We start from the raw sequence: 22,114 nt of genomic DNA, 5'->3' as shown, positions 1-22,114 counted from the left end.
CACTTCCTACACCGCCGTCGCCCGTGGTGGTCAAGCAATCTCCCATCGCTGCCGCCTCACTGGGCGCCAGGCTCCCGTCCATAGAGTGAGCTCCGAGGATGCTGACGGAGATGGCAGTAGTGTTAGTGTCAGTTCTTAGTGTCAATCATGAGATGATTGTTTAGGGAACACATGTATCATATTCATTAATAAAGACAAGGTTTGCTTATTATATTTATTTCTTATCCGTGTTATATGAATAAATATAATAGTGTCATTGAGTAGTAGGTTCTTGTCTACGGCATATCAATTAGTTAAATTGATAGTGAGAGTTTGTAGACATATATAGAACACTATTCTTAACTATTCTTAGTCAAGCATTAATATGCAAGGACAATATTAATGCGTTGAGACTAGCATGTAGGTCAATTGATGACTTAATCTCACAAATCATGGATATGTGATATCACGTTGACACATTGGTACATATTAGAAACTATGTACTGAATTGACCCGCCATGAGAATGTTTCATGGATCGTTATATAGGTGTCATAAACATTTTCATGTGACTATTGGTATGAATAGTCCTTAGACTTGAAGTCACTACGGTTCCCTACATAATGAGTTGTATACTTTGGCTTCGTCCCGTAACAGTGTGACTATAAAGGTGATCATTGGGTATGCAATAAGTTATGCGGAGGGATGTGAGTGATGCAGATGAGATCTATCTCTTCCATGTGATGGAAGTGATATCTATGAGCCCCTTGATAGAGTAGGACTGCAAAAATGCATCATCATGCTCGAATTAGTCAATATGAGATATTGAGCTTATTTGATTGAGTAGTCTACTTTGAGATCAAGAAATTCATGATTGATAAGAGGATGACACGGTCTATGCCCCATTGATCAATATAGATATCAAAGATAGAAGGACTGAGTCATACAAGATAGCAGTCACGGAAAGGTTGTGTCGGATCTCGACATTCTCGTCACTTGGGTAGCAATGATGTATTGTTAGATGTGGTTCATTGCTTATGTCTCTAAAATGATTTTAAAGACATTGCCAACGTTACAAGAACCTATTGAGTCACACACTTAGAACATGTGATTTGAAGATGGTTCATGTGATGAATCATTGGGCCATTCGGTTGAGTCTAATCTACATTAGACTTATTGAGTGTGACTCCAGGTAGATTCAGTGAATTAGACTCGAGTTGGACTCAAGTCAATTCGGATTGCGTGGACTCGAGTTGGACTCAAGTCAATTCGGATTGAGTGAGACTCATCAAGAGGGTTGCATAATCATGTAAGATGAGATTAATGAGGTATTAATTTCATGGAATACCAAATGTCAAAACCTTTCATATTCAATGGTGATATATAAAAGGAGGTGAGATGCTTTTTCTTTGGCTCTTTGATGGTTGCATGATCTTCCTTTTCTTCTCTTCTACCTCCTTGGTTGAACCTGATTTGTAGCTAGCACCACAATTTGGTTCCTCTCCATCTCGGTGTTCATGTGAATACCGTGGAGGCGTGAAAACACTGATCGCGCTGAGATCCGCCAACCTTTGAAGGCAAGAGTTGCTATCGGGATTGCGAAGGGCTCGCATCGAAGGTAACATCGATTCCAATAGATAGAATCTATAAAACGAGAATGATTTTCGCATGGATCTATGAAGAAATCCTTTTCTACTGCGTTAGTGCGGTTAAAATTTGTTTTAGGCGCAATCAGATCCCTACAGGCGGTGTGTCTGATCTGTCGGCGCCGGCGTTAGGAGAGAGGGAGTCGATGCGGCGACGACGCTGGATGCGGTGGCGGCGCATGAAATGATGATGAAGTCGGTGCTCATGTCGTCCTCCTGTAGACGTGAATCCTCGCGGCGTCAGAGAAGCGCCAAGAAACGACGAGAATTGGCATACAGTCACGCGCTCAGAGGTGGCCTCTCTGCAGGTTCAAGAACAGAGCTTTGACACAAATTAGAATGCTATTTCAATTATGTTTATTAGAGTTATCGAATCGAATAGAGGGAACTATTTGAGATTTGCAAGTAAACGTGAGCAAGGAAAAGGAAAGCTTGGTCGATTCTTCCTCCAAAGAAGAGTCGAACAATATCTCAGTCCGTTTGTTGTAAAATGTGGATCGCGTGAGAAAGGATTGGCCCATTTAAGCCCGGCCCATTCAATGTTAAGATAACACTAGTTCATTCGGCCCATTCAAGAAAAAATTTGAATTTTTGAATTTTTAAATGGGCAAATTCATATAGAGTATATAACTTTCTTATAGAAAAGTGAAATCCGCCACTCCAGTAGCCCTACTTTCTTATGCCTATGTTCATCGAGATTCAAACCCTTGTCCTCTTCTGTAAGTCTATTTCATCATACCCAACTCAGCTATGCCTTGGGGGCGCATATATAACTTTCATTTCATACTCATTGGAGGATCAGATATTCATCTTTATACCCATCAAAGAATTAGATATCTTTTATAATAATAATAATTTTCTTTATTTCATCATCAACTATCAATTTGTTTCTCATTTGATAATCAACTTTGAGTGTCAATCAGCCATATGATATTAATGTTTGACAATCATCACTACAATGATATTGAATTTCAAAAAATAACATAAGTTATATATATTTAATTGGGTATTCAAGTTAAATATAGATAAAATTTTATCAGACTCATCTCTATATCTGAACTTAAAATTTTACATACTCAATTATTTAATCGGGTCTAAAAAATCCTTCTATACCCTGCTCCATTAGACGATTGATATGCAGATATTGTTTTTGGTCAAACTTACTATGTAACATATTTGTTTGTCAACTGCCAATTTGTTTTTCATTTCATCCAACTACTAATTTATTTCTCATTTTGAATTTCATAAAATACACCACTTATATATATAATCAGGTATTCAAGTCAATATGAGTAAGATTTTACTAGACTCGTCAATACGTATTGGAACTAAAAAATTTTCATACTAAAATTACTATAAGAATCTAAATTGTCTAAAGTTAGCTACTTTTGAGGTCGTACAATATAATTAATACATATAATGTGGTACTTGATTCAATGAATTTAAAATGATAAATTGGATGGAGGGGGAGACATTAATAAAATATAATTAAGATCCACCAACAACTCAAATTTAACTTTAGTCACGATCAATGATTGATTTCAATTAATTAAAAATGGTCCTTGTCTTCGAGCACAGCTGTATCTTAATTCTCTACTTGGACAATCTAATTTAATTAACATTATTATTCTACTCATATATATTTCCATTCGGCCAATTCAAAATTTTTAATTTAATTAATTTATATATATACTTGACTCATCAGTACGGATTAAATTTTAATTTATTAGAGAGTACTAATCATTGTTTAAGGATTATTTCATTATAGTCGTCTATGAGTTGAAAAATTGCATAAAAACATCAAGTGGCATGATTCCATCTAGAACAATTATATATAATTCTCCTATTTATTAATCGCTAATTAATTTTAAGTAGAATTATCGTAATATCGTTCATGATCATTAATTGAAGAAATATTTTCAATGATAACTATATCTTTAATTAGGAGGATTAATGAAGTTGCACCATCCCTTCAAAGTCACCATTAAACATATATGTTTTCATTAGCATATTGATATGTAAGTTTAATTATAAATAAATAATTAAAACCTTTTTGTGAACAAACTTAATTATAGTGTTTGACTCATTAATTAATTAAATGCTTGAGGTTTAATTTGAATGTCTATGAACAAACATATATTGTGAATTATATATTCTTGAGCAATTAATAAATTTAAATAAAATTAATTGCATTAGTCTCTATTTCTTAGATCGACAAGTGGCAACGACAACAACAATGGTCAATCATGGCATTCATGTAAAGTTGTTTATGATAATTAAGAAGGATACCAATTTGATAAAGATAGGGAGAACAGTGAGAAGCTAAGAAGTGAAAATGAAGCGTCATTTCTGATTGATTGTGATTAATCAAACATTCACGATTCGAATCCCCACGGTAGGACCCTCTAGTAGCCATCCGCCTTCAAAATTAATCGAGATGATTTAGTTGTAGCCTAACAACTAATAATTGTTGCATTGACTTTCTATTGTGTTTCAATTAACCATTTAATTAACTTTAATTTATCTATTGATTTGCATATTTGTTTGAGTTTGTTTATCATCCTTTCATTTGCAAAGGATCACCCACTTTGCGATATGTGCTTGACAAGAAGATGATACTAAAAGCACTTTGGGGGTCTGAAGACCGTCGCTTGCACGCGAGTGAAGGGATATTCCCGATGATAAAAGTATGTTTTCGTTCCTATTTTGGTAGTTTAGGATTAGATAAGGCATGAAGATAGAGTTAGGTGAGATGTTCCTTTCACTTTGAGGAATAGGTTGACCGGACCAAATGTGATATGAGCTTGATTGGCCCATTTAAGTGTCGGGTTAGGATGAGTACGACATGGTTTGCCACCCGTGATGTTCGTGCCCAATACAACTAAGTAATAGAATGATCTACCATGATAATTTTCTTGAATAAACACAAAAACAACTGATTAAAATTGGTAAAAATGAGTGGTGACAAATGATCAATTACGATGAAAATTTTGATGTTGTTTCATGTCGATGAATGATCTAAGTTAGATCTTTATTTGTACTCGACGAATACAATACATGATGAAAGTAGACTAGCTAGATAAAAGAAAATGACAATTGAATGAGTGACATTTCACTTTCAATACTTCAAACAAGTTTGTTACTTAATATTCTTTTTTAGAGTCTCTTGTCTCGATCCTCTTTGGAGTTCTAAATTGGACAAACATTGGCGCATTATAGTTATCTAACTTGGTCCATTAAATTTTAAATGAACCCTTTAGATCATGATATATCATTTTACTATATTAATTAGATCGTAAAAATTAAATATTTAAATTTAAAAAATTATTATATTTTTCAACATGCAATTTCAATAACTAATTAAAAATAATTTTACAATAAAATTTTATATTACAACTTGACTATTTTTATAATTTTTTTTAAAAAAATAAATTTGGCCAATAAATAAATCATATAGCTGCCTCACCACCCTAAAGCCCTGTCTAGAGAGGAAATGAATTGAGTAGACATGACATTACTATGAGATTAATGGGAGCCATAAACCCTAAAATTTTAAACCCTAATTCCAAGGAGGAAGAGAACTTACTAGACTTGACATTTTCTTTGCCCTAATGGAATTAATGGCACCCAGGTGATGTATACCAGTCACTCAAACAAAGATGTATTAAGTACTTCATGAATTTTATTTTTAAAAAAATTTAAAAAAAAAAGGGGAAAAAACTATTTAGAGGGAAACATGGAAAGAGACATTTGTAGACTTGTAGGGGTGAGGCATAGCATACATTTTCAATTTTTTTTTTCTTTTTTTTTTGTTTTAAAAAATAATTTTGATTTTGTATTTTCAATTTTTATTTATATTTTTAGTTTTAAGCCCCCTTCCTCCTGCGTAACTGCACAGGGAGCCTTTTTTGTTCATTGGCCTTCTTTCATCCGGTTGTCGTTCTCTCTTCTCCTCTTCTCGCTTCCTTGGGCTTCTCTTCGCAGGCGCGCTCCCTGTGAGAGGGTCTGGGACAGTGGGGGAGCCGGAGAGGGGAGGGAGAGGGAAGGGAGGGTTGAGGCCGGTGGCTGTTGGCTGTTCTGCGTGGGAGAGATGGCGGTTCGCGAGGAGAAGGAGCAGGACCCGCGCATTCCGCGCATCACTTCTTGCATCCGCGTGGTGCCTGACTTCCCCAAGAAAGGTCGCGCCTTGCCTTGCAGCTTGGTGGTCTGAGGCGTCTTTGAGAATCCGTGTTTGTTTTTTCGCGTTTGAGGTTTCGGGGGTTTTCCGTCCTGAAAGGTCGTGTTTTTTGTTTCTCTAATCTCCGGAGCGGGCGACATGCTCGCCCTTTTTGCTCCTTGCACGTCGAATGGGAAAAATTACGATTTTTTGCCACTTCGTTCTTCTTTGTCGTAGATTTTGAAGCTTAGGATGTTAACAATTTGGTATTTTGGTGTGGAAATTAGTTTTATTGATGTCCATGGCCGCTTCGTTCATCTACAATCTAATGTATGTAACTAGGGATTATGTTCCAAGACATCACCACTCTGCTGCTCGATCCGAAAGCGTTCAAGGACACGGTCGATATGTTCGTGGAGCGGTACACAGGGAGGGATATCTGCGTCGTCGCCGGTGAGTTCTTCCTCCTCAGTATCTCCGACACAACACAATGCTGTTTTCTTCCACTTTTTAATGACGCATTAGTCTTTGTTGGCTGCCTCCCTCCCTCCGCATTAATGCTCGTTGCCCATCAGTATCGTGAGAAATGTCGGTTCTGGGGCCTCCTTTTTTTCGCTTTAGCCTTTTCTCCCTTTTCTTCCTCAAAAATCGATCATCGATTTCGATGGAGAAAAAGATGGTTCCTTTTTGGCGTCGCGAGTCGCCTTTTGGGCAGTGGTAGGGCGCCTGTATTTGACTTAAGCGCTGCCTGAAACTGGCCATGTTAGAGTGGACCAGCAGCGAGCATCGGACGACGCCCTGCCGTGCTCATGGTTTCTTTCTGTTTGCCGAATCTGTGCTGCTTTGTGGAGGTGGAGTCAGGTCTGCTTCTACTGACGCTGACCTTGCTCCTTGGTCCCCACTTCGATGTAAACGGGTGAAAGCTTTTCCCACTGTTTCATGGGCCTCCGTCTATTTTTCTGTTACCTGTTCCTTTCCTTAGCTGTTTAGATTTGGTAGGTATGATTGTGATCCAGCAGCATTTGCGGAGAGTTCTGTGCTTGAAATTGCAGCCCTTGGATGTGGGGAATATAATTGTTATTCCCATTTGCTGTCGTCAGATGATAAAATATTGCTGATCTTGTACTGAATTTTGTTCCTTAATTGTGAGCGTTTATTGACACTTTCTAATTTGAAACAGTGTGCAACAAGATCGAGTATTCATAGGAAGGACAACCAAAGATGGAAATTATGGATGGAAGTGGAAATTGTTATTTACATATTAGGCTCCACTTGCAGCTGCGTGGAGTTTTCTCTTACTTGGTCGAAAAATAAATTCTATCACCCAGCTTTGCCAAGTGAAATTAGGACAAGTTTTACCATGATAAGCTGACATCATCAGATTTAGTTCATCTAGATTAGATGGTTTTATCTCTATCCTTATGGAACCAAATCATTTTAAAATATTTATCTGAAAATCGTACTATATAGTTTTCTCAGTGTCATATGGAAAAACCTAAATAACAAACATCAAGTGTTTTTTTTTAGTTTATATTGAAGTAATTAATGTATTTCTTTTTCTCAACTATATGCTTTAAAAAGCTTCTGATTTCCTTCAATTATTAGCCCTTCTTTAGTGTAGACATCAGTTTCTGCATAATAAACTGAAAACAGGAGGTAAGCGTGATAAAGTACTTCTAAGAAAAAGATATTAATCTATCTTTGGTGTGATATTGCCTTAACTATATTTTTTAGTGTTATGACTTAGGAGGTCAAACAAGATTTGATTTTGTTGCTAGCCAGACTCTTATGCCAGATAAGTACTTTTGTGTGTATTTGGCTCATGTTATGGATAACATCAATTGGAAATGATATCTATACTGATGTGATTACTAAACATCTGTACTATCAATGATTAATTTATTTCTAGGCATGCAAAAAATTGGACCTTGGAGAGTAGATTATGAGATAAAGAAGTCCATATTCTTTATATCAAGGACCACAAAATCTAAAAGTAAGAGGCAACATTTCCATCCTCCTGAAGATTTCAGGTTGTTCAACCAAAATATAATATTAATTTTAATGACAATAGATGATACGACAATGACAAGTTTAAGATTTTTCCTTTTTTTTCATTAGGATGCTAGACAAACAGGGAATTTAGCACCTAATCCTAGATCTTTTTGGTTTGTTGCTAACAAAGAGGCATCTTTGTACTGTAAATATTTATAAAATATTTCTTCTGAGTGGTAAAGAGTGTAAAGACTTTCATGTGTTGCTCATGATTTCATTTCAATGTCAGGCTGGAGTTACATCTCTTGTGAATGAAGTGGATTAATCACCAGTCAGCTTATATCTTTTTGTACCTTCCTTTAGTAGTCTTTAGAGTTCACTTGGTACATGACTGGTATTTCCTTTCTCTATTAGTTGGCAGAAAAAGGAATCTGAGTTTGAATCAGGAATTAAGGCGTGGACGATTGTATTTGCACTGAGTTATGGTTAACAAGTGTCTAACTGTAATGATTTCGTGATTCAAAGGAAATAACAATGACAATTTTGGTCATGCAGAGTGTTTTTGAATGGATTCTTGCAAGTTCTTGGTTGAACTAAAGCTCCACTTTCATCTTACTCAATTTATAGTATATTTCATTAGATCAAATATTTCCTACTTATTCAAATTCTGAGAAGCTCTGTTTTGGATTTTATTATCTACATCCATATAATATCTGTTGCCTATGTCATTTTTCATCTCTTCTTGGTTCTGTTTTTGGAGCGAAGTTAATATAATATTTCTTCCTTAATATGACAGGAGTCGAGGCTAGAGGCTTTATATTTGGTCCTCCAATTGCTTTAGCTATAGGAGCAAAGTTTATTCCACTAAGAAAGCCAAGAAAGTTGCCAGGTACTTTCATGTTTCACAAACATATTCAAAGTAGAAACATTCTTGAACACAGTAGATACACATTTTGTGATATTCTGTTTGTATATATCCATTTTATTCCATCTTGTGAAATTTGAGAAATGAAGATGTGTAGCTCTTGGTTGGAATTATACGACTCTAGTATACTACAATATATGCACTATGTATGGGTTTGCAAGGATTATGGATGGGCACTAGTTGATCTCGGCATCAGTCATCTGACTTCTCTTCATCCCATAGTGCTTGTTTTACCTGCAAGAATAATAAGCTATGTAGCAAGTCTAGATAGGAATGGTACGACACTAGTATACTACAGTATATGCTCTATGTACTGGTCAGCAGTCGGCTCGATTGATGGCCACTAGTTGATCTCGGCATCAGCTATCTGTCTTCTCTTCAACCCGTGATGCTTGCTTTACCTGCATAAATAATAACTTATTTAGCCAATCTGGATAAGTACACTGCATGGGATTAGCCATCTTGTTTCCTTGCTTCATCACCTTTATCGATCAGGATCAGTTTGAGGTCAATTTCTTTAAAATGGTCTGACCCTTTTCTTTCCATCTCCCACAGCAATTGTAAAGACTGATGAATAGTTTACAGTGTGACAGATGACTCGAGGCAACTCAGTTCATCTTTTTATTTTATTAGAACAGTGTAAGGGAGAATAAATGTTCACCTGTCTGCATAGATAATAATAATAATTTTAGGATACATTGACACCAAAATGCTACAGATGTCGAAACACACTGACAAGCAAGGAAGAAAGACCGTAGGAAAACATGCAGCTCAAGGAATAACAGCTGCAATATTGAGAGGAAGATCAAACTAAAGAATGCTTGCTGAAATAAATCCACACATCTGTTACTTGAGCCTTAGGATTGAAGGAGAATGATGCTTCGATACTTGTACAATCTGGCAATGAAAAGGCCAAGCCAGGAGTAGGGTGCTCCACCCTACCAACCCGTCTGGGATGAGTGTTTCCTCTCCCAAAAGCCACACTTTTAAACACTGGCCAACATACAGAAAATGTGTTCGACCATAGTTGAAGCAAGGCCACAGACAAAGAATAGGTGATTAGAATTTTCTTCAGTGTGGAAGTCATTCCTGGCACAAAGAACACAATGAGGATCAAGTGCCACTAGTCTCTTCTTAGCAGTTTACTAACTTGCCTTGTTTGTAGGAATCTCTCTAAGAATATAACTCAACCCTTCAGTTCTTTTACTGTACAAGTATAATAGATAATCATTTCAAAGATTGGGCATCGAATTCATATAAATTTTAGAGAGTAAGAAGAGGAAGAGAGTTTTTAAGTAGCTTAAGCGAATAGAAAAGAGATATTGATGTATTTATAATTGCCACCATAGAATTCCTTCGGGCTAGCTTTATTCAGTCAAATAAGTAGTATACATCCTTCACAGTTTGATTGAATTGCAGAAAATGATAACTTATCAATATTTGTTATTGTTATCCATTCCTTTCACAAGCTCAAACTTTCCCCACAAAATCAGAAGTGATCCAAAATGCATTTTTCATTTTTGTAGATTAGTAATTCCAACTAAATCAAAGGTAGTGGTTCTTGGAAGAAATTTGGCACAGATTAGAAATTAACTTTGCATTATATTTATATGCCATCTTTTAGTGAACTTCTGGGTCCTTGTACAATGTGTAGGCGAAGTGATATCGGAGAACTATATACTCGAGTATGGCACTGATTGCCTTGAAATGCATGTTGGGGCAGTCCAGCCTGGCGAACGTGCTCTAGTTGTTGATGATTTGATTGCTACTGGTGGAACTCTCTGTGCTGCCATAAGTTTACTGGGTACGTATGAAAAATCCTTATGAACTAGGTTGCATGCTTAGTTACCAAGAACTAAAGAATCAGGGCGATAGGTATTCTGAACTCAAACATTAATAATTCAATTGCATTTTCATCAGGAGATTTTTTTAGTTCTTACCTTAATTACTCCCAAGATAAGGGGAATGCATCATCCAATTTCATTACTTGAAGTAAAAAAAAAAGGGCTACCTTTTGGTAAATAAGAGAAATTTCAGACTAACTTTCAAAGTCTATGAACGAGCATTGTTGAACTAATGAATATCTTTTTTTATTCAATATATGTAACATCATTGCATCATATTAGTCTCTAACATATTGTATTGCTTTACGACGCAAAAGTTAGACACCATGATAATCCCAACTGATACATTGTGGAAATCTACTCAGATTCTACTCTCCATCAATTGAATGCTGTTTAAAACTTTTAAACTTGTTACCTGAGTGTTGTCATCGAGTTTTCCCTTCTTGTTCCTTACCGACCACTGAATTTCCTCTGTTCAACTTTTCCTTCCTGCAGAGCGAGCTGGAGCAGAGGTGGTTGAATGTGCATGTGTGATTGAACTTCCAGAACTCAAGGTTTGCTCTACATAATCTTTTGAAATCTTACAGCGAAGGTTTTAAAATGCCATTGGATCATGTAAAAGCTATTTAGCATCTAATCCGATACCTTGTAATTGGAGTTTGCAACTTGTTGTGCAGGGTCGCGAGAGGTTAAATGGCAAACCTTTATACATACTCATGGAGTCCCACTGATTGTTTAGCCGATACGATCTGAGATAGTGTATATTTTAGAATTTCATGTCGAGTTCGATTACTTGTAGTAAAATTCAATTAGTTTAGCGCGATACCGTTCGTCTTATGAATCATTTCTACTTGAGGATTCTCAACTGTTGCAATTGAGATGTTTACTATTATACAATGAATCATTTCTACAAGTGTGCTTTTTTCAAGAGTTTATCTTGAAAAATGGATCATATATCATCGTTGGCAATTTGTTGGCAATTTGTTGATGGATTATTTTAAAAATTATGTACAGTTTGTGCATTTTCCCAAATTATTATTCATTTTTTAAAAGAGAAAGTCTTATAGACAATTAATTAATTGTTTACGTAATGGATGATGATGTTATTGTTTAATGAAATAAACAACGTATGCTTTTACCAGACAGCGTCCATCAAAATGGATCAAATCCACCTTAACAGCTCGATATTCATGTATTTAAGCTTTGACACGTAGCTAGTCGATAGTGCATTCTGTGCCACGCCAGACATCCGATCCAACCCAACCTCGAGTCGCAAGATTGGCACGGCTCTTTAGACCAGCACAGTGAGGGATCCCCTGCTAGGAACCGCACGATGCTCTGTTTCAAGCGATATCTAGACCATTGGATCATGAGTGCACGAATCTGATCTGGTCGTCGCGCTGCACCGCAGGGCTTGTGTTCAACAGCGGATCCACGGGAGTCCTCTTATTTCCAGCCAAACCTGGCTCTTTCGTGGCCGCTTCGTTCTTTTCGAGTTGATCTAGGGTTCGTCTCTTTCGGCAGATCAATATCATATACCTGGTAACTATCTTTGATCTCTTCTTCGTTTTTCTCATTAGATTGAATTTTTTAATTGCATTTGATCGATGCTCGATTCTACTTATCTCTGATCTTATGTTTTTAATAACCATTTTTGGTGTCGAGATCTATCGACTGTCGAATCCAGGATCCCCAAACGTAAAGTTTTGGTAGCATAGGCTCGGGATTGATAAATCGTTTTAGCAACATATATATGTTCCGCTGTGCGCTCATTCAATCTCTTTCGAGTGACTAATAATTGGTCCTAGTTCGTCATCAGATCAATCATTGAAGATGAGCAGCGCCTTGGATGTGACAAGAGCAGAGCTTGCTCTCTTGGTTTTGTATTTGAATAAAGCTGAAGCGAGAGACAAGATTTGTAGAGCGATCCAGTATGGCTCTAAATTCTTGAGCAATGGAGAGCCTGGAGCTGCACAGAATGTTGATAAAACAACTAGCTTGGCGCGTAAAGTGTTTCGATTATTTAAGGTCAAGCTTTGGCTTTTTCTTGACATCCTCGTTGATTGTTATTCCCGATTTCATGCTTTTGTAACATGATCTCTTTCGCAATTTAGTTTGTTAATGATCTCCATGCTCTTATAAGCCCACCAGCCCCTGGATCTCCCCTCCCTGTCATTTTACTAGGAAAGGTATGTAGATAGTCAACCATGAGCTATTATTCATCATGATTCTTTGCATATCTTAGACTTTGAAATGATCTGCGCAGTCCAAAAATGCTCTGTTGTCAACATTTTTGTTCCTCGATCAAATCGTATGGGCTAGCAGAACAGGGATATACAAGGTTTGTGAATTACGAATCGTCCTCATAAATTTGTTTTCAAACCTCTCCCGCGTGAACAAACACTTGGAAGCCTAACTTGTGGAATTGTGTTGTAGAACAAAGAACGCGCAGAGCGACTCGGTAGAATTGCTCTCTACTGTTGGATGGGATCTTCGGCGTGTTCTTCCTTGATTGAGGTCTGTGCCTTTACCTCGATTGTTGCTGGACCTCTACTTATATTGCCAAGATTTCCTCATGTATGCTACATCTGTTCTAGCATAAAATACACATTTTATATATCTCAATGTGTAGATTGGAGAAGTCGGAAGGATATCTGCATCATTGAAAAAGTTGGAGAAGGACCTGAAGAAAACTGATAAATATGAAGTATGTTTGCAATCATCGATAGAATTTTCTGTCTTTTCTTGGTTTCTTTGTATTTTTTTTTTATTTCAAAGCCATTTCTCTTCTGCTTGCACAATGACAGGACGAGCATTACTGCAACAAGCTTAATCAGTTAAACCAAAGGAGGCTAGCTTTGATCAAGGCCTCCATGGATATTGTGGTTGCTATTGGACTTCTTCAACTCGCTCCTAAGAAGGTTACTCCTCGAGTCACCGGAGCCTTTGGATTCATAACCTCAGTGATTACTTGCTATCAGGTGGCTTTTATTATTCAGACATAATTTCACAAGATAATCTCTCTAGAATTCTTATTCCAATCTTCTCCTCTGTGACCAGTTGCTTCCTGCCCGATCAAAGGAGAAGAAACCATGAAGATACTAGCAACATTGGGCCACAAAATAATAACCTTGGGTGTTAGGATAATCCATTTAAGGAGGCAAGGTATGTGATGGTGTATTCTAGGTTATTGCAATAACATAATGTATGAAGTACAATGAATCAGGTGCACAAGCGATAGGATTGAAGTCTAAAACATTATCATAAAGTTCTTGCTTTTATGTTGTCTATGAAGAAATGTTTGCAGTGTGCACTGTGCACAATTTGTAGTTTGCTACAACTCTGATTCCAATCCCCTCTCCTCCATCAACGACCTTACCCGTTCCACCTCCTCCAACCTTCCAGCATCTCTGTACACGCTCATCAAAAGTTCGAAATTGTGCTCGTTGTCCGGCTCCAGCTCGAACAATCGCCGGGCCGCAACCTCGGCGATCTCGACCTCCCCGTGCAACGAACAAGCATAGAGCAGAGCTCCCCAGACAGTTGCTCCCCCTTCGAAGTCCATCTCTTTGCTCGCGGACGCGGATGCCATTGCCATCTCAAATGCTTCGTCCAGCAGTCCTGCTCTCCCCAGCAAGTTCACCATGCAGCCGTAGTGCTCCAACCCAGGCTTCAACCGGAACTCGTGCTCCATGTCGGAGAAGCAGCCTTTGCCATCCTCCACGAGCCCCAGGTTCGCGCAAGCAGACAGCAACGACACGAAGGTGACATGGTCGGGACTCACCCTGGAGTCCACCATCTGCTGAAACAGAATCAGTACCCGGTGGTCTCGACTGTGCGCTCGTATTATCGCGTTCCATGACACCAAATCCTTCTCCGGCATCGCCGCGAAGATCCACCTCGCAAGCTCCAGCCGACTTTGCTCGGAGTACATCGTGATCAGAGAATTCGCGGTCGATAACTCCCACTCCAGCCCCCGGCGAAGAACCCAGCCATGAATCTCCAGCCCGAGTTTCTTCCGCCTGGAAAATGAGGATGACATGGCCGAGATTGTAATGGAGTCGAGTTGCGAACCAGCGCGAACCATTCCCCTGCAGATGTCGAGCGCTTCGTGTGGCAGGCCATGGCGGATGTAACCTACAAGCATCGAGTTCCAGGAAACAGAGTCTCGGCTTGTCATATTGTCGAACACCTTGCGAGCTTTCTGGATGTCACCGCACTTGGAGTACATGTCGACGAGCGCGTTCAGCACGAAGGCGTCGTTGCCGAACCCGGAGCGAACCAAGTGGCGATGGACGGCCTCACCGTGGCGAATCGACCCGATGCCGGCGCACGCCTTGAGGACCCGGGGAAAGGTGTACTCGTCGGGTTCGACGCCCTCTTCCTCCATCTGGTGGTACAGAGCCATGGCGTCCTCGTGGATGCCCAGCTCGACGTAGCCCGAGAGGAGAGAGTTCCATGGGAAAGCGTGGGATTTGTTTCTTTGCGGCATTTGGTCGAAGACGCGGTGGGCCTTCTCGATCTGGCCGCAGGCAGCGTAAAAACGGACGAGCTTGGAGGAGAGGGAGGCGCTGCGGCGAAGGGCGGCAGCGGGGATAAGGCGGTGGAGGCGGGCGCCCTGGCTGAGGGAGCGCATTTGGGTGCATGTCTCGAGGAGGGAGGAGGAGAGGGAGGGATCGAAGGGGACGCCGCGGTCGAGGGCGGCCTCTAGGTCGGTCAGTAGGCGATCGAGGGCTTCGGCGCGGGTGGCAGGGGGAGTTGGGGGAAGGGGAAAAAGCTGGGGCGCCGGCGAAGTTGATATCGATCTGGATTGGTAGAGGCGCTGGGGCAGGATTTGGTTGTTTTTTCTTCCCCATCTGCTTTTCTTCCTCTTGCGGCCGCCGCCGCAGTCGATCGATGCTACGCCAGAAGCGATGATGAAAGAAGTGAAAGAAGAACCAGAGAGGAGAGAGGTCATGTCGATTGCTTGAACACTGACACTTGATACACTCCATTAAATAATTTCACCAATATATTTTTAATTATTTTGATTTTATTTAGATCGATTTTGACATCACTTGTTTCGCCAAACAAGTTTGAGACATTCATTTCGTTGCCGATACTCCGAGTGCTGCGGCCGCCGCCGCCCCCGCCCCGCCGTCGATACGACCGCCACCGCTGCGCAAACGGACCGACGGCGTCCGAGGCCATGGCCTGTTTCGTGATCTTCTGCTTTCTCCTTCTCACGTGGCACGGAATCCTCGGGCTCCGGCACACCATCATCAACGTCCTCCTCTTCCTCTGCATCTGATTCCAGCTGCGCTTCGTCGAAGCCCTCGTGGGATCAGGAGCACATCGACACGTCGCGGAGGCCGTCCGCAGGCCGGGCAGCACGTCGAGGTCGTCCTCCCAGTCGCGCAGCCTCTGGACCAAGTGCAGGATGTGCTTGGGCGTGGGCGGCGGCGGCGAGTCGCTGGCGTGGGCCTCCATCTCGGAGGCGAGCAGCACCTTGAGGAAGTCGACCTTCGCCGCCCTGTCCTTGAACGCCGCCTGGAGTTTCTGGCAGGAGAAGGAGGTTCTTGTGCAGCACAGCATAGGGGCGCTCCATGCCCGGCGTCTGTCTAGACCTCGACGGCTTCTTTCATTGTTACGGCCTCGAGGAGCCGACCGAGTTGGAGAATTAGGATTCGGCATACGGGTCTGACTCCCTGAGCAGCCAACTTGATGGGTCATCTGAGTCGGTCTTGAAGCCGTGACTTCAACTTTCGAATCCTTAAACTCGATTTAACTTGGAGGAGCCGAATCTTCATGCTAAGCCGAATCCTCGTGGAGACCGACTCTTCGAAGAGACTGATTCCTAGGCTCGAGCCGAATTCTCGTGGATATAGACTTCCAAACTTGAGCCGAGCCGAATCCTTGGGGAGGCAGAGTCCTAAGCCCAAGCCAAATTCTCATGAAGACTGATTCTTAGGCTCGTATAGGCTGACTCCTTATGGAGACCGATTCTTAGGTTCGAGCTGACTCCGCAAGAAGATTCGATTCCTAGGCTTGAGCCGAATCCTCATGACAACCCTCGGTGCCTTGTTCTATTCAAGATCATTCCTCCCATCATTATTTCTTCTGACATGCCCTGCCACTAAGCATGGTCTATATTCTGATAGATACGCGCAACATGACCCTTCAAGTGCATGTTAACAATGAGACTTCTCTTTTGATAACTCTATTCCTTCTGACAATATCATTACCAAATTAAGATGTGACATAATATCTATTTGATACATATATAAGGTTCATTCTTCTCCGGGGGAGGGGAGGCACACACACATAAGCCATCTCTATCCTTTCTATTCTTCCTCTTCCTTCTGTTTTCTTCGTTTGCTGACTTAGGTATCGGAGTGGTTCTGTCAGGACACCCCTGACCTTCCTTCTCACGATTGTTGTGGTTGCAGGCATTCGAGGCGCAGTGATCTCTCCCCATTAAACTCCACTTCACCTTGGTGTTTAGGGGCTGGTGACGTAGCCCCCACGAGCGGGGTCAGCTGGTCAGGGCATGGGTGCTTGCAACATGAGGTGGGCGGTTCGAGGGCTCATGGTTGCATTTGCGATAACATCAATCTGTGCCATGTTTCCAAATCCCTCGGCCACCATGCCCTGGTCAGTCCCGCATTCACCGTGATTTACCTCTCCACAGATGGTCGGGGGGGCCGATCGTGTGGGGCCGTTAGGTTGGCGGATTCCAACCTTTTGCAGCATTAGGGGCTGGTGACGCGTCAAAGAGCAGATCTCAACCGAAACATTCATGGTTGGCGGATCTCAATCGGAACATTCATGGTTGGCGTTCCGACGGGGATGGTCAGAGAGGTGGCTCCGGTTCCCAATGTAGTTGGAGCTTAGTAGACGATCGGAAGGCCGCGGCTTTTTGAGGATGAAACGAATGGTCACGATTAACCTTGACTAATTAATGATATAAATTGATTTATTAAGTTTTTAGATAGTCTGTAATTATTTACAAAAAAATAAAATAAAATCCTAATAAATTCGTTAAAAATGCTTGAATTTCCTGGGATAATTATAATTTGTTATTTTATTATGCGAATTGTATAATATTAAATTGGTTCAGTCTTCGGAATGAAACGACCATCGATTCAGTGGACGGAAGGGAGGCGGCGGCGGCGGCCATGGACGCGATGAGAGAGCTCGAGGCGTTGCAAACTCGCCTGCTCCAGCGCATATCCGCGCTCGAGATCTCTCTTCAGGCCCAGCCCCTCTCCATCTCTGACGATCGCGTCGCCGGCGACGACGGAGGGACCACGGTGGCGCGCCTCTCGGCCATATTGAGGACCCGCGGCGTAGAAGACTTTGTTTTCAAGCGCGTGCCCTCCGATTACTACGACAGGCCCCTCGAGGCTAGGAGGGACATCCTCGAAGCTGCCTCGGTCGAGCACCTCTGCAAGAGCATTGTGTTGGTATGCTTTCTCCTCTGTCTTTGTTTAGGCATTTCATCATAAAGATCTTGCCCGGTCGCACTACGTCTCCGTCTCTTCCTCTAGTTAAAATTAGATGCGTATTAATCCACAAAAGATGGTAGTGGATGTGGAAGGTTAAATCTTTAAGGCTAGTATCACCACAAGGCGAATACCAATACAATAATAAGAGCATCAGGCAAATTCCAATGTGATAGGAAAGCCGCTATTAAATTGTATCAAACCAAGCCTTAGGATAATAACAATACATTCTTCGTGTATGCAACTGATTGCACATTTGAGACCTCACTATACTGATTCTTGTATATCATTTTGAGTTGGCGATGCCTTTGTGCATCAGTTTATATTTGAGAAAATCTGTGTTTCGATACCTTGTGGGTAATTGTTTGGCGGCGTTACCATTTTTACCTAGATCTTCATAAATTAAATAATTTTCCCAACAAAGTCTCATACACATAGAACGTTACGATGAATTTTTCACTTTGTGCTTATGTAATGATTTTAGCAAGGATCAGAGTTTCATGTACCTACAGAGGCAATTATGAGTGAAGGACAATTTTGGAGAGTCGCAAGGAAGCCTTTTTCGATGGTTACATAAATGCCAATCCTGACATTCTCCCTAGGTAGAGTGGGCGACCTTCACTAACTGATTAGTTGGATAGACCAATTTGTTGACCCTATGAACTCTGCTCCTTTACAAAAAAAAAAGTTTGAGCTAATACTGTTTAGCTAGAGAGAGAATTAAGTTGAAGTAGAATTTAAATTCATGCTTCTAGAAAGTGTCTAAGGAGCATTTTTATGATCACAATTTTTCAATCTTCAACAGCAGGTATATGCTTCATTAAAAATTCTTTTTCACTCTCTTTCATACGGATGCAAAGAGTCTTCCATGAGTTAAAGCCAATGTTGGAGTTATCCTCTCATTAGAGACTATCCTTTGTGTCTGAAGAACCTAAAATATTATGTTCCAGCATAAAACTATAGTTAAATTTGGATACTCAATCACATTTTAGCTGTTCATTGCTAAAATATGGCCTTTTACTAGTGTCGGTGTGTTGGGATGCTTAAGTAATAACATGAGAATATTCAATTGTTCTTTAGGTGAATACCCAAGCTCCTGCTAATATTACTGACTGCAGCAATCCCAACAATTCAAAATACTATGTTGTTGTAATTCAGGTAATTTTACTTTTCATCAATTTGATGACATTTTCTCTTACTACTCTGTTTTAAATAGATTACTCACTTGGTTGCAGTATGCTGCTCGACTTAATGCTGAAAATATAAAGAATTTTCTTTACAATCTCAATGAGAATAAGGTTCCAAAGAAGAAGTTCAACAGTGAGTTTTAATTTACTTATATAGTACCTGCTTGATGTACAGGCTGATTAGATGCACATGATCAAGTGGCTCTGATTGTTTACCTTATTAATTGTACTGCCATAGTAATTAAATCCTGTGTAGTTCCTATCTTTATATTAGTTACAGTGCAAAATGATAGATGAAGCTACCTTTCTTTTCTTGAACTAGATATGAAGCTACAAGAATTTTGAAATTTTGTTTGTAAGCAGCAAAACATTGGAAAATTACTCATAATGGTTAGCATGGAATAAAACATGAGAATTTTCCTGGAAAATGATAATAATATATTTTGCAGGTTATCACTGAGAAAGTATTTGTATTAGAAAATTGAAATTGTAGAAATTGCAGATTCTGGTTCATTTTGCAACTAGAACAGTTGCATCTGAACATTACTCAATGTTCCCTCCATGGTTACTCCTCACACTTTACTATTATTTTCCTTGAATTCTGATAGGGTATACATGAAAATTTGTCTGGGTTCAATATGGTAAGGATGAGGAAAGTTTGTTTTAAATCCCTTGAGTAGCTTCAGAGACTAGTAAACTAGTACTCGTCTTGCAATGTGAATTTCTCATTGTTATTCCAAATCGTTTCTCATCAAAGCTTGATCAGATATAGAAAAGATTTTTGCAGCAAAGTAATTTAATGATGTAAACATATAAACAGTATGGAAATGAATTGAATGGAATTCGGGGACTTAATTTTATTGGTCGCAGTTAAAGTTGAACGATAATGAGCAATTCTCCAGAATCCCTGCATGACGTGTTAAATTAAGGATAATGTAAGATACACATTCAAGTAAATAAAGCCAAGGTGAGAAATTTTGCTTGTGAGGCCAAAATACACAGAGTATGTACTTTCTGACCTTTTCTGATGATAAATAATAATCAAGGGTCATGATGCATATCTGCCTAAGCTAGGGAAAAAATTATGCAACTGTTGATATGTTGGACGTTTGTAAGTAGCAGATGGACATGACTATGACAACCTGTCTGTTTAAACTTGCATCTTCTCATTCTAATACATCATTTATTTGCAACATCTTGGACTTAATGGTAGTTTATGATATTAAGTAGGATTACAAGATCTCATATTTTAACTTTAACCAAGTTCATATCACTTTCAGGTAATGTTGGTTGGACTATCTAAAATAAATATATATTTTTTCCTTTAGAAATTAAATATCTTGTTTACATATGCACTCCGAGAATTGAACAAATTATTTATGGAGTGACAAGTTAATGATATTTGAAGGAAGCACTTTGTTCTACCACGTCTTTCTTTTTCCATTCATTCAATGATGCTTATATTGAAAGATTGGTTATGTGATAGCATCTTTATGTTAACTTAGAAATGAAATTGTATTCATGTTCTAACAATTAACCTTGTAAGTCACTCAGTTTTAGCAAAGTGCTTATAGCACAAGCTGATTTTTAGAAATCATTTAAAATCACTATGTAGTGCGCCCTTTCTTTTTTATTTGTAGCTAGTTTGTATAGTAAAGTTAAACGTCATACTTGTTTACAAGGCTGCCCAGATGACCAAGTTCTTTTTGGCTGTTCCTTGTTTAGTGAGGCTAGCACCAGAAGAGGAATCATTGAAACTTACTGGCTTTGCTCATAATGCAGTAACATGCATTGGCATGGAAATAGACATCCCGGTAATTGATATTCTTCTATGCTTTCTTCTTCTGTATTTGTTTGTTTGTGAGCTAACAGTTAGCTACTGTACGAGGTGATAAGTATTGTTGATAGTTCTATAGGTGCTTCTCTGGCCTTTTCTTTTGCGCTTTCAATTTTTTATTGCCACACCCTGTTAGGATAGGCATTCTGAGTTCAACTGAAAAATCTAAAATTTGGGTGAAATATCGTGCTATAAACTCATTTGTCATCTTATTAAGCATGAAAAGTCATCATCGATATTTAATTATCATATATTCCTATACTTTCCTGTAGCTTTTGCCCTTTCTTTAGTACGATGCATATTGGCAAAACTAGGGTTCTATTGCATTCACATACCATAGGAAAATATAAGATGTGTACTCTGGAAATATTCTAGTAGTTTTTTCGCTTAAGCATCATAATTTCAGATGAGATGGCGCCGGTTTTCATTCACCACCTTGCAACTTTGATTTGCAATCTTAGTTCTTTTGGTATAGGCTTGTTTTGTTTGTTTATTTTTTTGTGATAAATTCAATGGAGTCCTTGTAGTTGAGATTCATGATGAACCTCAGGTAATACTTGACGAAGCAATTACAAAGTTGAAGCCAAATTTCTTCTGGTTAGGAGGTGGAGAAGTCGATCTCAAGCTCGGGATCAGGACCTCCCAATTCCTGAACGCCGTGAAGCCCTTCATCGTCAATTGTAGTAATTGATGCTCGCTAAAAGAATCCGATAGTTGTGGAGGAAAACCACCACCACGACGGCAATCCATCTATTTTCTGCTGGATTTGCAATGGAGATCGTTGCTTCTTTTATTGCCACTAGTTTATTTCTTCATGTTCTTCCCCAAATGGCATATTTTTCAGTACCTGTTTCTACGGAAGGAAGAATCTTTTCTTAACATTTTTTTTTCTGATACAGTGTCCTCCATTTAAATCATTAGTAGCAATTAAACGAGTGGATTGGGAATTAAATTTGGCGTGAAGGACTAACACTATGGCTCGTGGAAGAGAGATGTCTTCTGCGTTTCTTGCATATCAGTTTTTTTTTTTAAACTTAAATATTTAATTCTTCGAACGGATTAATTT

The 22,114-nt window shown here is 39.6% G+C and overlaps 4 protein-coding genes across 4 annotated transcripts; 3 read left to right on the top strand and 1 right to left on the bottom strand.

Moving 5' to 3' along the window:
* The first annotated feature begins 5,710 nt into the window (after positions 1-5,710).
* On the top strand, positions 5,711-11,413 carry LOC141814709 (adenine phosphoribosyltransferase 4-like). Its single transcript, XM_074702651.1, has 6 exons — positions 5,711-5,801; positions 6,122-6,232; positions 8,568-8,660; positions 10,351-10,500; positions 11,036-11,094; positions 11,218-11,413. Exons 1-6 carry the CDS (start codon positions 5,714-5,716, stop codon positions 11,269-11,271), a joined length of 555 nt encoding a protein of 184 aa, XP_074558752.1. The 5' UTR covers positions 5,711-5,713; the 3' UTR covers positions 11,272-11,413.
* A 588-nt stretch (positions 11,414-12,001) lies between these two features.
* On the top strand, positions 12,002-13,773 carry LOC141815056 (peroxisomal membrane protein 11D-like). Its single transcript, XM_074703019.1, has 8 exons — positions 12,002-12,082; positions 12,360-12,568; positions 12,655-12,729; positions 12,807-12,881; positions 12,977-13,057; positions 13,173-13,247; positions 13,348-13,521; positions 13,601-13,773. Exons 2-8 carry the CDS (start codon positions 12,374-12,376, stop codon positions 13,634-13,636), a joined length of 711 nt encoding a protein of 236 aa, XP_074559120.1. The 5' UTR covers positions 12,002-12,082; positions 12,360-12,373; the 3' UTR covers positions 13,637-13,773.
* A 101-nt stretch (positions 13,774-13,874) lies between these two features.
* Positions 13,875-15,519, bottom strand: LOC141815055 (pentatricopeptide repeat-containing protein At4g25270, chloroplastic-like). Its single transcript, XM_074703018.1, has one exon. It carries the CDS (start codon positions 15,495-15,497, stop codon positions 13,875-13,877), a length of 1,623 nt encoding a protein of 540 aa, XP_074559119.1. The 5' UTR covers positions 15,498-15,519.
* Positions 15,520-17,665: 2,146 nt separating this feature from the next.
* Positions 17,666-21,983, top strand: LOC141815383 (uncharacterized). Its single transcript, XM_074703333.1, has 5 exons — positions 17,666-17,985; positions 19,105-19,182; positions 19,260-19,344; positions 20,937-21,025; positions 21,599-21,983. The coding sequence occupies exons 1-5, from the start codon at positions 17,698-17,700 to the stop codon at positions 21,737-21,739; spliced, it is 681 nt and encodes a 226-aa protein (XP_074559434.1). The 5' UTR covers positions 17,666-17,697; the 3' UTR covers positions 21,740-21,983.
* The last annotated feature ends 131 nt before the right edge of the window (positions 21,984-22,114 follow it).

Source organism: Curcuma longa, chromosome 21, assembly GCF_044706935.1.
Source record: "Curcuma longa cultivar G26 ecotype Majalengka, Jawa Barat chromosome 21, ITB_CL_G26_1.1, whole genome shotgun sequence".
Classification (NCBI taxonomy): Eukaryota; Viridiplantae; Streptophyta; class Magnoliopsida; order Zingiberales; family Zingiberaceae; genus Curcuma; species Curcuma longa.
This window is presented reverse-complemented; position numbering and strand designations above follow the sequence as displayed.

Bases quoted from the DNA above. Each gene is read 5' to 3' on its own strand.
- LOC141814709 (XM_074702651.1), top strand. From the start codon at position 5,714: ATGGCGGTTCGCGAGGAGAAGGAGCAGGACCCGCGCATTCCGCGCATC. The intron at 8,661-10,350 runs GTACTTTCATGT...TACAATGTGTAG, and splicing joins AAAGCCAAGAAAGTTGCCAG to GCGAAGTGATATCGGAGAAC. The intron at 11,095-11,217 runs GTTTGCTCTACA...CTTGTTGTGCAG, and splicing joins TTGAACTTCCAGAACTCAAG to GGTCGCGAGAGGTTAAATGG.
- LOC141815056 (XM_074703019.1), top strand. From the start codon at position 12,374: ATGAGCAGCGCCTTGGATGTGACAAGAGCAGAGCTTGCTCTCTTGGTT. The intron at 12,730-12,806 runs GTATGTAGATAG...TGATCTGCGCAG, and splicing joins CTGTCATTTTACTAGGAAAG to TCCAAAAATGCTCTGTTGTC. The intron at 12,882-12,976 runs GTTTGTGAATTA...ATTGTGTTGTAG, and splicing joins GCAGAACAGGGATATACAAG to AACAAAGAACGCGCAGAGCG.
- LOC141815055 (XM_074703018.1), bottom strand. From the start codon at position 15,497: ATGACCTCTCTCCTCTCTGGTTCTTCTTTCACTTCTTTCATCATCGCT.
- LOC141815383 (XM_074703333.1), top strand. From the start codon at position 17,698: ATGGACGCGATGAGAGAGCTCGAGGCGTTGCAAACTCGCCTGCTCCAG. The intron at 17,986-19,104 runs GTATGCTTTCTC...ATTGTTCTTTAG, and splicing joins TCTGCAAGAGCATTGTGTTG to GTGAATACCCAAGCTCCTGC. The intron at 19,345-20,936 runs GTGAGTTTTAAT...TTCCTTGTTTAG, and splicing joins TCCAAAGAAGAAGTTCAACA to TGAGGCTAGCACCAGAAGAG.